Source organism: Zootoca vivipara, chromosome 11 (assembly GCF_965207765.1).
Source record: "Zootoca vivipara chromosome 11, rZooViv2.hap1.1, whole genome shotgun sequence".
Classification (NCBI taxonomy): Eukaryota; Metazoa; Chordata; class Lepidosauria; order Squamata; family Lacertidae; genus Zootoca; species Zootoca vivipara.
Window position 1 is genome coordinate 33972991 of NC_142594.1, and position 17233 is coordinate 33990223.

At 41.2% G+C, this 17233-nt stretch overlaps 1 protein-coding gene across 3 annotated transcripts in view; it reads right to left on the reverse strand.

Moving 5' to 3' along the window:
- The window catches only part of DBF4 (DBF4-CDC7 kinase regulatory subunit), an 18760-nt gene continuing 1527 nt past the window's right edge, over positions 1-17233 (reverse strand). For all 3 annotated transcript variants that reach the window (XM_088654432.1, XM_035129733.3, XM_060280782.2), the window contains exons 3-13: positions 14904-15079; positions 12625-12819; positions 11797-11847; positions 11129-11198; positions 10706-10782; positions 9282-9312; positions 9025-9067; positions 6350-6481; positions 4812-4917; positions 2986-3104; positions 1-1081 (exon numbers count right to left, since the gene is read on the reverse strand). In XM_088654432.1, coding sequence (XP_088510558.1) covers positions 55-1081; positions 2986-3104; positions 4812-4917; positions 6350-6481; positions 9025-9067; positions 9282-9312; positions 10706-10782; positions 11129-11198; positions 11797-11847; positions 12625-12819; positions 14904-15079 — 2027 coding nt within the window. In that variant the 3' untranslated portion in view covers positions 1-54. The remainder of the gene's footprint in view (positions 1082-2985; positions 3105-4811; positions 4918-6349; positions 6482-9024; positions 9068-9281; positions 9313-10705; positions 10783-11128; positions 11199-11796; positions 11848-12624; positions 12820-14903; positions 15080-17233) is intronic.

A 17233-nucleotide genomic window follows, 5' to 3' on the forward strand; every position in this document is an offset into this window, starting at 1 on the left:
TCATCTTTCAGTTTCCACATTTATTCAAAACTCATCGTTTTAAATAAAGCAGCATTAAAATCCAATAAATGGTGACGAAGAGGCAGAGGTAGAAAACAAAGACCACAAAGCATCTGTATGCTGGTCTTCCCATGTGTCTTTCATTAAATTTGAATCTTTGTTCTCTTGTATGCTTGAGAAACCCCCAAAATCAGAATTTGCTTCGCTGGTCTGAAATAACTGCAACAGTGCTTGTGTTGATGAGCTTTGTACATTTTTTGTTTCTTCTGGAACAGGTAGTTCATCAGTCTGATGTAAACACAACTCCATTTTTTGTTTCTGATTTCCGCTTTTATTTCTTCCTATGGAATGCATGGCTTTTCTGCTGAGTTTTATTGGTGAGCTTTGTATATTAATGTCTGTCAACTCATTGGGCTCTTTGTTTGAGGGAGGACTAATCAATGGCTTTTCTGGCTCTAGAAGGACTGTGAGTTCTTTCGGAAAACAGTTGCTCTCCACCCTAAGGTCAATTGCCGAACGAGTGTCTACCTTCTTCAGACATTTTGCTGGCAGAAGAACTGTATGGTTCAATTTTCGTTTTGGCTTTGATATGTTTTGCCTTTCACTAAACTCAGAGCCTGGAATCCGAGCATGTAGTGAGTTTAAATTTGTTGATAATCCTTGTAAATTCTGTCTTGAAATAGGCTCATAGTGTTCATAAATTTCAGGCAAGTTTTTTGTGCATTGTTTACTTTCTTTCTGGGGAGGAAGATGTACCAAGTTGGTTGATAAAGCAATCTCTGATAAATTTGAAGCTTTGGGCATTTTACCACTTTCAGTATTGCCACTGACTTTTCTTGATGCTTCTGAAGAACAGATGGTGTGATAGGAATAAACAGAACATGAAGATTCTGAGGTAGAATTTTTGTGTGCAGATTTAGGATACATTTCCAGGTGTTGAGAACCTTCATTCAGCACCTGTGTTGTAATGCTTTTCCTAGAATACCACCTCAGTGAACTGTCTTGCCTCTTCAACCGCTCTTTCAGCTCTTCTGTTTTTGTTCCGATGAGAGGAGCAAATTGTCCAACACTACACTTCCGCCTAAAATCAAGGAAGTTACACATGTCAAAATGCAAAAAGAATTTTCAAATAAGACATGAAAATTACTTACTAGTAGTAAATCATAAATAACATGGGCCAGTTGTGAAATGGTTACATGAGGTTTTACAATCTGGCACAAATTTGGGAACCCGAGGAAAGGAACCGTTATGCTTAGAGACCATCAAAGTGAGAAAATATGTGGTACACACACTCTTGGTCTATAAGGAGATGTCAAGATGCACATATAATCTGCCAAATCCTATTCTGTGTTTAACAATGGCAGTGGCATTCTTGACTCGGTGGCCACTGTCAATCTATACGTATAGCTCTGCCTGTCTTTTGCCTAGTGATCCTTCAAAGCATCACTGGGGTGGGGGGTGAGGAGAGAGAACCTATCATTGGAATCTCTACTTCTGTCTCCCCCTGGACTCCTTAATCCAAAGACAGTAGCCCTCTTTGGGCATTCTAAATGGAAGTTGGAAAAATGGGATGGAGAAGGTAGAAATGGGTACACATGTGTTAGTGTCACCCATCCACTCCACTGTGCTGCCATTCTGGTCATCTGTGAGTTGGCAGGTGACTGTCTAAAATTGAGTACTTGTGGAGATCCCTTGTGCGTTTTAGAACCCTGGAAAATCAAGGTTCTAAAATGCACAGGAAGCCTTCATGAGCACAGGAGGCCTGGTGCTTCAGATGCTCACCCTCCAACTTGTAGGCAGTGACTGGAACAGCAATGCAGGGGCGGGAAGCAAGCTAGACCAGGCAGGACTAGAAAATTAATCCACGCTGCCTCCCTACCTCCATGTGCTTACAGTACTTAACTTGTTTAGAATGCCTGAAGAGGCCTAAGAGCAGTTGGGAATCTCACTGAGCAGCAAAGCAAGAAGCTAAGAAGAAGAATGTATTTGACATAGTTATTTCTTTTGGACCTGAGAGCCCAGAAGAAGCAAGTGCAAAGGTGGATTCTGGTGTTTGCCTTCCCATTGTTAAGAAGAGTCGAAGCAGTCTTTGCCGTCTCCTTTGGAGCCTTTCAAGTTCAAAAGGAAGTGGCAGTCATGGAAGCCAGGAGGAGGCAGATCAGGGAGATGCCATTGAGAGGATGGCGGAGAGTAAGGGAGAGGCAGACATACGGTATCTGTTAATTTTTCCTTGTTGCAGTCTATATTTTGTTTTATGTCAGTTCATCCCATCTTATTTTACTTCCCCTCTGACTGCTAGAAAATTTCTCTCAGTGCATTCATTCTCACAGCACTTGGAGACCATCATATGCAAGACACAGGGGTTTAAAGATAGCTTTAAAAGTGCCAAGGATACAGCTAGATTCCTTGTAAGAGAGATGACCTGATGAGCTGTCAGCATAGTTTTTGGAAACTGCAGAAACAGGTTATATAGTATATAGCAATTCTTATACATATTATTGTATCAGTAATCCAGATCTTTCACCAGGTGGTACTGCCTAATTGTCAGAAAGCACGTCATCTGTAGGTGAAAAATGCTGCTTATGGTTCTACCAAGCCCTGTTCTTTACAGACAGAGCCTTCAAAAGAGATGAATACACATTCTTTTGTGGTGCCTGTAGAAACTACTTTACACAATAGCATCGGAAAGGCTGTTTTACTCTTTGGGGCCAAAAGATAGTGGGTTAGCTGAAGTCAGTGTGAAAGCCTCACCAAATAAAGTCATTACTGTATTGCTGATCACTTCAAAACTGGATCTGTCAGTGGTCAAGACCTATATTAATTTTCTAAATCAGCTCTGAAAGCATAGTGACTTGTGAGGAAACCTCTGAAGTGGAACAATCATGGCAGGGGAGAGGAAGGTACACAAAATAACCTACATTTATTTTTGAAAAGTTAGGTGAAAATAAAAATTATTTGACAATAAGAAGTTATAAAATTGTTTACCTTTTAATTTTTGGTGTACTCAACTCTACAAAGTTACAAGAAAACTTGGAAATAATGTCATCCACAACTTGATAGTGAGAACTTTGAGCAAAGTTCTGGTGTTGCTCAGTTTCAACATGCTGAAATTAGGGGGAGAAAATGTATCAACAGCATTCCTAAATAAAATGTTTATATATAAATGATTGATTCTTTTTACAAGAATGAAGTCTTAAAACCACCATAAAGACCCAGTTCAGATTATAATATCTTGGCTTAATAAACCAATATATGTGTGAGCCTCTTGCCTTGCATACAGAGAGCACTTTTGAGGCACAAGTAATCAAACCAAGAATACTCTAATTAACCATAGCTTTCCTTTTTATCTGAACCAGGGAACTATGGTTACCAGTTTTGGAATAAGCCAGGATAGTAAACTATGCAAAAGGCTTGGCTTATTAAGCATTTATTGGTTTATTATGACTGTTTAAATGCAACCACAATCTACAATTATCCTTTTCTGATACCTGATGACCCTACAAAATAGTTTTCAAGTTATAAGAAACTGACTTCAAACATTACTAGAATATATAAAAGATAAATGTAACATGTAAGCTTACATATTTTTATTTACTGTGATATGCCTGATTGTGTATGCCCCATGACTAGGAAGTCCTTATCTACAGGCCATTCCAACCTCATTATGGAAGCTACCAGTCCCTGTCTGCAGACCTTTCGCTATCTGGATTAAAATATGCTCCTCAAGAATATAGAATGCTGGCTATTCTTGCTCTAATATATCCAACTGTACTACCCATCCACCTGTAGGGCATTGGCAGCTAAAGCTGCTAAAAATGAGACAGCCTTCCTTGAAACTTCGCTCTATAGCCAAATCACATATTCCCTAACTGCATATGCTGCTGTCTATGCAATAAATACCCACAAACAGAGAGACAAAAGCTACATCTTGGCTGTGACTTCTGGAAGACCAACTCCCTGCTTTGCCAGCCTTTTTTCACCTGGGATGGCAGGGCCCTGATTGACTCTAGCTACCAAAGCTGAGGCTGCTGAACAGACTCTTGGATTGGGATGTTGTTTAGGTGTTTTTATTGGAGTGTTTTGTTGCTGTTATCAATATTTTCTATTTTTAGACCTTTTTATGATTTATGTGGGATGTGCTGTTTGATTGTATACGTTTTGATGTGTTTTATTTATGACTACTTTTGTTATGTTTGTGATTATGTAAATCCTTTCATGTTAAAAATTGCCTTGAGTATGGTTTTAAATATGGAAAGGCAGCATACAAATAAAAAGATGATGGTACTAAGTTTTACTGATGCACCTTTGGGAGGGTTGCTCATTTTGTGCAAGTCTAATCCTAATATAACCTGTCTAAAAAAATAATAATCTTCCCTTAGAAAAGAACAGCATTCACTGATTCTAAAACAAATATAAGAATATATAATATACACACTGTTGAAGCTCCTATGCTTAATTTAGCAACAGTAGCAATGATATTGACTAACCTACCCATGGGAAGTACAACTTATTTAACATTACTTTACAGGAGTTTTAATACCTGGTGATTTAGTCCCTTCCAAAACATAAGCTGTGTTTCATAAAATATTGAAGGAATTCAGTTTCATCCAAAATGAGAAAGAACCTATGTCATTACAACCTTTATATCAGCTCTTTAAAATATTTCTATGAATGGGTCAAATACATATGAATACTGTTTTAGAGAAAAACATTTAATAAAAAATACGATCTCTCCTCAAATATCTGGAAGTAATTTAGGTATATCCATCGCTTGTAAATAAGCCACAATTATTTAGTTAATATATGCTTACTATTTGAAGGTCATCATACTTCTTCAGACAACATTCACAGTACCCTTTTCTCTTTTTATGTTTTGCAGGAAGCTGAACTGGCCCTTTGTCATTATTTGCTGGATTTCTGTTCATGAAAAAGAGAAAAAATATCTTACTCATATATTCTATAAGCAAAATCATCAAGAGCACAACTCAGGGATTCACAATAACTTTTTTTCATAGGAACTAGGACTTTCAATCCAACTATGATAGCACAATATTACTTGCAGCATTTTGATTCAAAGTAACCAGCTGCATAAATATGGCCCTAGAACGTCATAATGATTTGAAGATTTTAATATACTGTTGAACTACATACCAACCCTGTGGAACTTGACAGTGAGATATGGATACTCAGTGGCTAAACATTTAGCACTGGAAGGTCTCTCCCTGCCCCCTGCATTATACAATGTATGGAAGACATGACCCAGCTAGCTACTTATAAGAAAACACAACCTCCCAATCTTTCTATTCCTGTTGAGCCACCTTTGCAAAAGAGCACACATTCTCTTTCTGATTCTAGCTAGTGTGATTTTTCTCCTGCCCATCTCTTCTTTTCTTCAGCTAGTTCCCCTGCCTTTTGGCTCAAGCTTCTTCCCTCATCCACCTGTTCTCACAGATTCCTGCATACTCTGCACCCTTTCTTCAGCCACCATATTTTCTTTGGCCTCACTGTCCCCTGGTTTGCTTCCTCTTTCTGCTCAGCTTCTTGTCAAGCTTCCTGTCCTCCATACATGGGTTCTTCAATCCCAAACAGAACTAACAGTGTAGTTTTTCTCAGGGTAGTTTTTCTTTATTTATAAAATTTATAAACTTCTTTTCACCACTTTAGCATATCTGGATATTTGAGCAGAAAATAAGTATAAATGACTCATGCATCCACTCTTTCGCTGTGATAACCAGAGGCAGACTTATAGAATCCAGACTCAACTAGCAGTGTCTAACTCCTAACATATAAACTGAGCCTTTAAAAATCCATTAAATCAAAGCAGCTTGTCTAATGGTGATGGGGGCTCACTAACAACTAACTAGTAGGCACGGTAAGGTAAAGGTAAAGGGACCCCTGACCATTAGGTCCAGTCGTGACCGACTCTGGGGTTGCACGCTCATCTCGCATTATTGGCCGAGGGAGCCGGCGTATAGCTTCCAGGTCATGTGGCCAGCATGACAAAGCCGCTTCTGGCAAACCAGAGCAGCACATGGAAACGCCGTTTACCTTCCCGCTATAGTGATTCCTATTTATCTACTTGCATTTTGATGTGCTTTCGAACTGTTAGGTTGGCAGGAGCTGGGACCAAGCAACGGGAGCTCACCCCGTCACAGGGATTCGAACCGCCGACCTTCTGATCAGCAAGCCCTAGGCTCAGTGGTTTAGCCCACAGCGCCACCTGGGCACGGTAGATTAACCCAATATAGGGCATGCTTATAAACTGATCTTGAATTCTGTATAAAAATCCAAACTTGCTTCCATCCTCTTTAGCCCTTTACCAAATTTTGGCACATCCCTCTTCAATTACCTTTGTTTATTCTCAATTTGCTTATGAGCAATTATATTCTTCTTTTCTGTTTCAAATGGACTGTAAGGTTTTGGATTGGAATAGTTGAGAACAGGAAAGCTGGACAGTTGCAAGTAAAAAGGTCTGTAGCGTCTACATGAGAAAAAATAAGAGCTATTTCAGGTTTATTGAATATACAAAAAAGCAATAAATATGTTTAAAAATCGTTTTTCAGTAGTTCTTGCTTGCAGTGTGTTATCTGTGATGTATGCCACACACTGCTATAGCAATGTTGACACTCTATTATTCTTTGCTATATAAACTCTGTACCTCCCTTTTATAGGGTTCAAGCCACATATAAACTTGTTCTTTTACTCAGGTTTGTGCTTTGCAATAAATCACCTACTGTGCCCTCCAACTTCTCCATTCTCCACCTCCCTGTAGAAAAATAACCCAGTATGATAAATACTTTGATTTAAAAATTGGCAATGTGTTTTTCTCTATCTATATACATAAATTTTGCACCACGGGTAGGGAACATCCAGCCAGTGGCGCAGGAAGTTATTTCCCCTTGAATATGATGTCAGATGTGGGGGAAGCAGAAATGCAGCTGTAAATGCACTCCCAATTGTGCACTGCCAAGGAAAAGCAGGCTTCAGCTCTCCAGCTGGATTAGCTGCAGGGGAGAGAGTTCACTATGAGAAATGCATGGTGTCAATCCCTGAGGAACTGACTGCACAGGGCTTGCACAGTGCTTCATGAAGGGGTTGTCAAGTACCCAACAGTCAGCCCACCTGTCTATCATCTTATATCGTAACTAGTGGATTTTAGCCCGTTTAAAAACGGGCGCTAGAGGAAGCGGCCTGCCGGGACTGGCTTGGCGGTGGCGGGTCTTCCCGCCACCGCCAAGCCAGTCCGCAGCGGGGGCTTTTCGCCGTTTGCCTTCCCCTGGGGGAGGCAAACGGCGAAAAACCTCGCCGCGCCGCAATTCGGCTCCGGGACTGGCTTGGCGGTGGCGGGTCTTCCCGCCACCGCCAAGCCAGTCCGCAGCGGGGGTTTTTCGCCGTTTGCCTTCCCCTGGGGGAGGCAAACAGCGAAAAACCCCGCCGCGCCGCAATTTGGCTCCGGGACTGGCTTGGCGGTGGCGGGATGTTCCCGCCACCGCCAAGCCAGTCCGCAGCGGGGGCTTTTCGCCGTTTGCCTTCCCCTGGGGGAGGCAAACGGCGAAAAACCCCGCCGCGCCGCAATTCGGCTCCGGGACTGGCTTGGCGGTGGCGGGTCTTCCCGCCACCGCCAAGCCAGTCCGCAGCGGGGGCTTTTCGCCGTTTGCCTTCCCCCGAGGGGGAGGCAAACGGCGAAAAACCCCGCCGCGCCGCAATTTGGCTCCGGGACTGGCTTGGCGGTGGCGGGTCTTCCCGCCACCGCCAAGCCAGTCCGCAGCGGGGGCTTTTCGCCGTTTGCCTTCCCCCGAGGGGGAGGCAAACGGCGAAAAACCCCGCCGCGCCGCAATTCGGCTCCGGGACTGGCTTGGCGGCGGCGGGAAAAAGGGGAGGAATTCCTCCCCTTCTTCCCGCCGCCGCCAAGCCAAAGCGGGCTTCCCTCCGCGCCCGCTGCCGCTTCGGCTTCCTCGGGTTCCCCGAGGAAGCGCCGTCCCATGCCGGAGGTGTGCGGCAAGGCTGCCGGGGGGGGGAGCGCTTCTCTCCCCCGCCGCCTCACCGCGCACCTCCAGCATGAGACTGGGCTTCGGAGCGGCGGTTGGCGGAGCGGCAGTTGGCTGTTCCCTGTGTCCCGAGAGCGCGGGTCCAATCCCTGTGTCCCTGGTTGTCCCTCCGTCCAATCCCTGTGTCTCTGGGGGACATGCGCAGTACCCCAGGGACACACGGGACAACTGGACGCAGGGACAACATGGACATTATTATATAGGATGATGCCAGGTGACTGGCAAGAGAGTTGTTCTGCCCACTACTCAAAGCTGACCCATGGGAGTGTGGCCAGATAAGGCCACCAAATTTGTGCTTCCTTAGCATAATGCAGATTTTGGGTCAAACTACTAGAGAAGAAGAGACAAAGTTGAAGTTTTTGAAGAGCTGGTTACATTTCAAAGATCAAAGTACCAGTTTCTATGAAGGTGTACATGCCTGGATTCTAAAACATCTAACAGAAAAAAGGAGTAAGAAACAGTGCTTTTCATTAAAAACAAACAAACTAATAAATCCAGGGTATTTTGCTATTGTGAATATTACAAGTTGTTGGAAGTACAGACTGTTGCCTAAATACATGTCATGCTACTGAAAACATTTGATATTAAGGCTGCATTCCTATATACAATTATCTGGGAGTAAATCCTATTGAACTCCTACAATTGCACTATAAGAAACCAATTGATAGTCAGATATGGTATCTAGAGCAATTCCACTAATAAATTGTACGTCAGATTCTACCTTCTTATGACCCCCCCCCTACATATAGAACTTGGCAAATTTATTTCCCCTCACTGTTCTAACATCCGATAGATTACCTAGCACAAAAGGAATTGTCTTACTGAAATCCTTCCAGCATATTAGAGCTTTGCATTGTTTTCCAGCAGATTATATTGTCATTGCATCAAATGTTGTCATCAACCTCCAAGAAGAAAGCAGATGGTTTGGAGGACATGTGTTGAATAGAATATCAATTCATTTGAAAATAACACTTACCGTCTTCTGTCTTCTACCTTCAGAAAAGGATTTTTCAGCTTATCTGTTCAAAAGAATGTTTTAAAAAACTTTATTATTACCAGATTATATGAACATTCCTATTTCTGACACAAGTAACAAATATCTTATGGAAAATTATGCTATTCTGTAGATTAATAACCTTGCCTAGAATAAACGATCAAGATGTTTCTTTTTAAACAATCAATATTTTTATATTTTGTAAAATAACAAGTCTTATTCATGTCTTGAATACTTACTTTTTGTTTTCTGATCAATTGACTCTTTTTCCTGTTAAAAAGAAATTATTATTATAGTTTATTCATTCGATTTATTCAAATGTGCATGTTTTATAGTTGATTGTGTGATGTAGGAGACCAGAGCAGTGGACTAGCAACCAACCAATCAATGGGAAGTATAGTTTTGGTTTTTTTTACAAAACTGATGAACTGTACTTTAAGACAAGTCACATCTTGTCTACTTTTGTAGTTATGTATGTAGTTCTAAGAGATTTTAAAAGACATAAGCAGAACATAGAAAGGCCTACAGCTAGGGGGAATGTGTGCAACGAGGTTAAAAGAATTCTCTTCCCTGCATATTTTTTTCAAAAAGAAGCAAAACGAAAAAAGCAAGTCTCTCTCCTTCCTACCTGCAGCTAGCTATTCAGCAATCAAATGATCCCCTTAACAATACAGAAACAAGTTGGCTACTTAATATATTATACTACAGTATTTGCCTAACTAACCCAGGAGAGTCTACTCTCCTGGGCTTTTCACATCACTTGCTACCTGAGTCTTTGAGCACAGCAGCAGAAATATAGTTCTCTAATATTCAGTTCCTTGGGCATGCTAAATTTAGTTTGTTAACAGTTTCTAGTTGTTGTTGTTTTTTTAAATGTAAACAAGGTAAGAGGAATTTGTGCTACTGAGTTGTAATTCCTTAAAGTATTTTCAAATAACTATTTTTAAAAAAGAAAGAATTCATTTAATATAATATTTAAATCACAATAAGTGCTTTAGTGAACTTCTTAATTAATCAAATAGTTCAGATACTTTGCCTATTGGTCAAAACATCTGATATATTCACATAGTATGTAAAATTAACATGGCAAGCTTTAGTTTTGTTTAGTAAAGTCAAACATGCATGTTAAATAGTATTCCAACAGATGGAAGAAATCAGTTGGCAATCCTATAATATGTAAGTTCTACTGAACTCAGTGGGATTTACATCTTAATAGAAATATTCATAGGATTGCATTATGCATTTCCAGATCCACCCCCCCCCAAACAAAATGTCGATCACTAATAGGCTAGCAAAGTTGGGGGAGGGAAAGCTGTCTCTCCAGGTTATAGATACTACCAGACTCCTTCCTTCACAAGGGCAACTAGGTTTTCTTCTCTTCCTCCACCACTAAGGCCCATTCATTGTTCTCATTTCAGGATAAGGTGCTCACCCTCCTCCTCTCCTGGACCATGATCATACCAAAACCAAGTGGAAACCCAAAATTTTCTGGTACAATACACAAATGAGTAAACCATTATGCTACTTAGCTGATGATAATAATTTGTCTATAATCCATAAAGTATATATTTTTAAAGATCTACCTTAAATATTTAAGGTGTTGGTTTTATTATATTTAACCTGTTATTATTTTTTCTCTGGAATTAGGAAGGTGTAGACTTACCGCATATTTGATTTCAGTGCTTGATTTCTTGATCAGAGAGATATCTTTTTTCTTCTGCTCAATATACTTCTTAATATCTATTATCAGGAAGAAAAGATTATCAAAATTATTACAGTGGTACCTTGCTAGATGAATGCCCTGCTAGACAAATTTCTCACTAGACGAATGGGTTTTGCGATCGGAGGTTGCCTCGCAAGACGAATTCGTTTTGTGAAAAATTCGTCTAGCGAATCGCGGTTTCCCACAGGAATGCATTGAAATTCAATTAATGCGTTCCTATGCGCAAAAAAATTTTTTTTCAATGCATTCTTATGGGATTTGCAAGACGAATTTTTCGCAAAACGAATTCGTCTTCCAAGGCACCACTGTATTTGAAATTATCTTATTCTAAAAAAATTGAAAATTCCTTGAAAAAATACTTACCATCAACATGAAGTATTTTCACTCCCCAACTCAAGGCATTGGACAAAATACTACCAGAGGGGATTAATTCCTGAAAGACACATATTTATAATACTTCCATTAACTAAAATATTTTTATATTCATGTGTATGAATATGCCAGCATCACTTGGGTGTGTTGCATGCACATTTTCACACTGTCCAAAGACCCATTAAAGCAGCATAAGCAAAATTAGCCAAAAAGGATATTACAAAAGTTGCATCGCTGAAAAACCCATTTCACAACTTTTAGAGTCAGAATGCTTTACTTTTTGAAAACATTTCAGAGAGTTGCAAGTAAGAAAACACATAGAAGCAGACAGTGCAGGGCAGCTGTAGATCTGAGTTCCCAGCAGCAGTGGCTGCTGTTTACCCAGGACAGAGTGCTAGAGAAGTAAAGGCATAGCTGCCAAGTTTTCCCTTTTCTCGCGAGGAAGCCTATTCAGCATAAGGGAAAATCCCTTAAAAAAAAGGGATAACTTGGCAGCTATGGTAAAGGCAATGCAGGCACACCAGCTAAGCCAATCCAGCACTCCTGCTGTTGCGTTCAAGCAACCCTGACCTCACCACTGCCCTGCCTTGGTAAGCAACAGCAATGATGCTACCAGGAATCCTACTCCTGCCAGCTTGGAGTCACCTTATTATACATACCTGCTCTTTTATTGCTTTTTCAACTAAAGATTTTCCTCTACTCATGCGTACCTATTTATAAGAAAGAAAGAAAATACAGAACATTTGTGTTCATCACTAGAAGTCTTGCATAATGAAATGTTTAAGGCAAAGGCGAAGCGCGCAGAACGCTTCTGCGCATGCAGCAAAACTCAGAAATCCACTCTTGCGGGTTTGCTGCATTCGCAAGCCGAAAAGACGCAACATGAACCTAACGCAACATGAGGTATGACTGCACTTTTATATTGCATATTTATTGCATTTATATATTGTCTTGATATATCTTATGAGAGGATTATAAATATTTCAATAAATAAAACTGCATGAAAGGAGTGCTGCAGTACTGAATTATCAGAATTGGTAGGGGATTTAAATCTTTCAATTTCACGATTCTATGAAATAAGTAGCTACATCACATTCTTCTCTGCATTTGTGGATTTTTTTGGTCTATTCATCTAAACCTAGGTCGAGCCATTAATATAACATTCTTAAGTAATGAATATAAAAAGGTTCAGCACAAATATGCCCACTATTGCTGCAGTTTGTTTGGGTAATGAGCTGTTTGAAAAGACAGTGTATTATTACTAATGTAAATATTCTGGATAAAATTTCTGAAACATTCCTATTTATATATTTTAAAAAGCAGACTTAAGTAAAGCAACAGACTTCATGGTTGTGTATTTTAAAAACTACATCCTGACTTAACACAAATTAGAACAGGTTAATGGTTCCATAACCTATATCATTTTCATCAAGCCATTCTTTGCTTGAGGCAACATCTACAGGGAAGGAGGCAGGAATGGGACTTACTGTGTCCACTAGCTTGAATGAACTTCCATCATGCCTGTCTCTTCTGCTGCTTGGATGAGGCGAACTGTTTCCACCATTATATACAGAGTCTGGGCTCGGGACTGGAGATATTTGTCCAAGAGTTTGAGCGAATTTTGCTTCCTTTTTATTAGAGATCAAATAGCTAATATCTTTGCTCAGGAATCCTTCCACTTTCTATATATAAATAAAAAAGTATTCTTTCAGAACTTGGTATAAACCTTACCAAACATTGTAGCACTTCATTACCAGTTTAACATACAATTCCCCCTTCGCACAAAGCTGAGTGCTTTCCCCAGAGCACAATCCACACTGCTGTAAGCTGTGTCTGAAATGACACAGCCGAAAGGATGGTGCATGATCACAATAGGTTTTTTACACCTGGAAAAAGGCCAGTCCACTAATTCATATGATTAAGCACATGAAAGTTAATAGAATTTTATCAAATAGAACTGGGTTTAGATTCAGGAGTGTTTCACAGAGATAAATAAATCAGCCACTTGCAAGCTCTCTTGGCTTATTATGAGAAGGGGGAACTAATGGTATCCAGCACTGTATCCAATGTACCAAACTGGCCCCAGAATGTCATTAAAACAATTATTATTCTGAAAGAGACTCCAGGGATTCATACAAGCACCACCAATGGTTAACTACGATTTATCTTACAGGGAATTGTGAAGATAATAATAGCTACAATAAATTATTATTATTAATTTAAGTGCAATTCATGTACATGGTGTTTTACAAATAATAGGTATGACAGGTTCCTGTTGCAAGAGGATTATGATCTAAAACAGACACCAGAAATAATAGAGTAAGGGGGTGAAATGGAGGCACTAACAGGTAAGGGAGGAGTATGTGGTTATTTTTATTATCAGTAAAGGTAAAGGGACCCCTGACCATTAGGTCCAGTCGTGACCGACTCCGGGGGTTGCGGCGCTCATCTCGCTCTATTGGCCGAGGAAGCCGGCGTACAGCTTCCAGGTCATGTGGCCAGCATGACTAAGCTGCTTCTGGTGAACCAGAGCAGCACACAGAAATGCCGTTTACCTTCCCGCTGGAGCGGTACCTATTTATCTACTTGCACTTTGACGTCCTTTCAAACTGCTAGTTTGGCAGGAGCAGAGACCGAGCAATGGGAGTCACCCCGTCATGGGGATTTGAACTGCCGACCTTCTGATCGGCAAGCCCTAGGCTCTGTGGTTTAACCCACAGCGCCATCCCGACTTTATTATCAGTACTTTAGCTTAATTACAGTAAGGTATAGGGACTGGGGTAGAGAGTTTGTTTTAAAGGCTTCCTGGAAAAACAGGTTTTGAAACACCAAAAGGAAATAAAGGAGGTGGAGATATATATGGGTATAGGGAACCGCAAGGGGAAAGGACAGAGCCACAGCAGGCAGCAAAAAACATTTGGACAGCCAAGATGATAGAACTAGTTGAACAAAGGACACTATAAGAATAATGTGTTGGGAAATAAACATACAAAGTTAAGGAGGAGGAAGGCCACAAAGAGTTCAAAAAATGAGGAGAAGCTTGTACATGATGTGAGGACAGTAAGTAAAGGATTAAAGCGGAGGGTGAACTGCTCAAAGCGATGAAAGGTGCAGATTTTGGTAGTAGAGTACTATATTGATGTTAGAATATGAAGGCAAGGCATCAGAGGACCAGAGAAGTCTGCAGTAATCCAGGTGAGATATGAGCAGGGCACAAACAAAGGTGAAGGAGCAGAAAAGGAGAGTTGTATTTCTGACAACAGACTGAATTTGAGATTGAAAGGAGGAAAGAACAATCAAAGGGAAAAGGCTTCATGCCTAATCTTCAGGGTGAATGGTGAAACTATGGATAGTAAGCATGAAGAAAGAAATGAGGACTTGGGAGCAAAGTTGAGAAGTTTGGTCCAACTCAACTTAATACTGAAGCAAAAATGAGCCAGGATTATAAAGCACTTTGTAAGTTAAGGACTTTAGAAATTATGAACTTCATAACAGTCTGTTATGCAACCAACAATAGTTATATGACCGCTCCTTTATACATTGATTGTTTCCAATTCACAAACATTTTATGTGTAATCTTCATTTACCGGTACAGTATATTATTACATAGTTGGTGAGACTACACACATACATTCAAGAGTGAATTACTAATTATTAGGGCTGGAAGCTTGGGAAGCTTCTGGGCATATAGACTGATTTTGAAGGCTCCCCTCTTGCAGGAGGACCTAATTTTTCAGATTAAAAAAAAAAACAGAAACAGACTTACCCCTCCCAGTTCTTTAAGATCTTTTGCTATTTTCTCAGAGAGGACATTGGATGGAATATCAAGGTAAAACACCTTCCCAGTAAGTGGTTTGCATTTTAGTTTATCTGATTTTGTGGAATCTTTCTTCACATTTTTCAGGGGAGGTTTGGTACTTTCTGTTCTTCCTTGCATATCACCTATAATAAAAAGAAAAGAGAATTTGATAACCCTAGGGGTTTTTTAAAAAGAGGTTTTAGAAGGGTTTGTGGGCAAATCATCCTGGATAAGTAAAGCCATATTTCTAATATATAAATAAAAGTATATTTGAACTTGTCAAGACTATACAATCCCTCTCCTCACCACACAAGGTCAGATCAACAGCACATACCCCTCCTTCATAATATTATTTATAATGCAGTGACTGAACTGGTAGAACCTGATAGTACAGTCCTAGGATATAGTGAACATCTCCATCTGCTATGTTCTGATGGCAGAAGGGTGCTCCATTGCCAGAGGCCTTTGACAAGGCAGTGGAAATTGTTGAAGAGTTAATGCCTAACTGGCAATAGCCAGAGTAGAATCGCAAAATGAGAAGCTATGGGGATAGGCCAGCCATGGATCTGATGGACCCTAAGCTTGCCCATTCTTCAAAGAAAGGCTCAATTTGGGTTTCTCAGCTATGCCAGCCTGGAGCTATTACAGCAACAAAAAGAAGAGAGAAACTCCATCACCACATTGTACCCTGACCAGCCTGAGTTGACAGGGCTTCAGATGCAGAAGTCAATCTGCTACTGGCATCTGGCTCTTGAGTACATGTAGATATTGCGTTCAAATATATGTGATACTATCTGGTCCAGGAGGAGCTACTCTTAAACAAGACACTGTACAGTGGTGCCTCGCTTAACGAATGCCCTGCTTAACGAAATTTTCGCTTAACGAAAGGTTTTTTCTAGCGGAGGTTGCCTCGCTAGACGAATTCATTTTCATCTAGTGAATCGCGGTTTCCCATAGGAATGCATTGAAATTCAATTAATGCATTCCTATGGGCAAAAAAAATAAAAAAATCAATGCATTCCTATGGGATTCGCTAGACGAATTTTTTCATAATAAGAAAAGACCCGTGGAACGAATTAAATTCGTCTAGCGAGGCACCACTGTATTTGTGTTTGAGAGAGCACCTGAACAGGCCCTACATCCTTTACAAGTGAATGTTGCACAATGATCTCAACTGGAAGTGAGCCTCCTAATTTTATATGTCTACTTATACATGGGGTAGATGGGACATGGAAAACTCTGATCCTAAACCTCCACTGCCTTATGGCATATATTTGGGAGGAGAAAAGGCTAAAGAGTAAACCCAACAAAAATCCACAAGACAGTTGGATGGCACCTACTTCTGGCAACTCCTGCAGCCCAGCTGGTGCCAAACATATTGCTCTGCTTTTCCTTGGACAAGGAATGAGGTCATGAGGGGTCTTGTTCTGGGCAGCCCAGGAGCTCCATACAAACTGCTCAGGCTTGCGCCCCAGGGAGGTCACTTTGCCTGCTATCGCAGTGGTTTGACTTAATCCCCAGAAGCGCACTCCATTGTTTCTCGAGACAGATGGATGCCAACAACTTATGAACATATCTTAGTGATTTCAGAGAAAGACATTCGAAGTAAATTTACTAGGATTGCAGTCCTAAGCCAAGAACACATCCCACTGAAATAAGATTTGGTTTCAAGTGGATGTGTTTCATATCAGAGTTAAAATATAGGACAACACTCTTACACAGGGGTCCCCAAACTACGGCCCCCGGGCCGGATGCGGCCCAATCGGCCTTCCAATCCGGCCCGCGACGACCCCCGCCGCCCGCTGCCGCCGCCCGCTCTCACGGCGCGCGGCGCAGCGACAATCAAAAAAATCGGCAAAAAATCGCCGAAAATCCTTTGTGCGCATGCGTACAGGCCTCTCCCGACCCGGAAGAGGTCATTTCTGGTGCACTTCCGGGTCGGGGGAGGCCCATACGCATGCGCACAAGCGATTTTCGGCTATTTTTTTCCGCCCGTGTGCGTGTGCGCATGCGCACGGGCGCGCACTCCCCCGCCCTCCGGCCCGCTGCGCGCGCACTCCCCTGCCGTCCGGCCCACCGCGCGGGCGGCGCGGCGGGCACCGGCCCGCCGCTCGGTAAGTCTGGGGACCCCTGCTCTTACACAAACACATATGCAGTCAGTTTTACTTTCACTTACAGATCCCAAACCTTCAAAAGTCTTGAATAAGTTCCTCATTAGAGCATTTTTAAAAAACTGGCTATAGGATGAGTTTTTATACCCCAGCAGTACAGGAAACAAAAAGTCCAATCTCTATGCC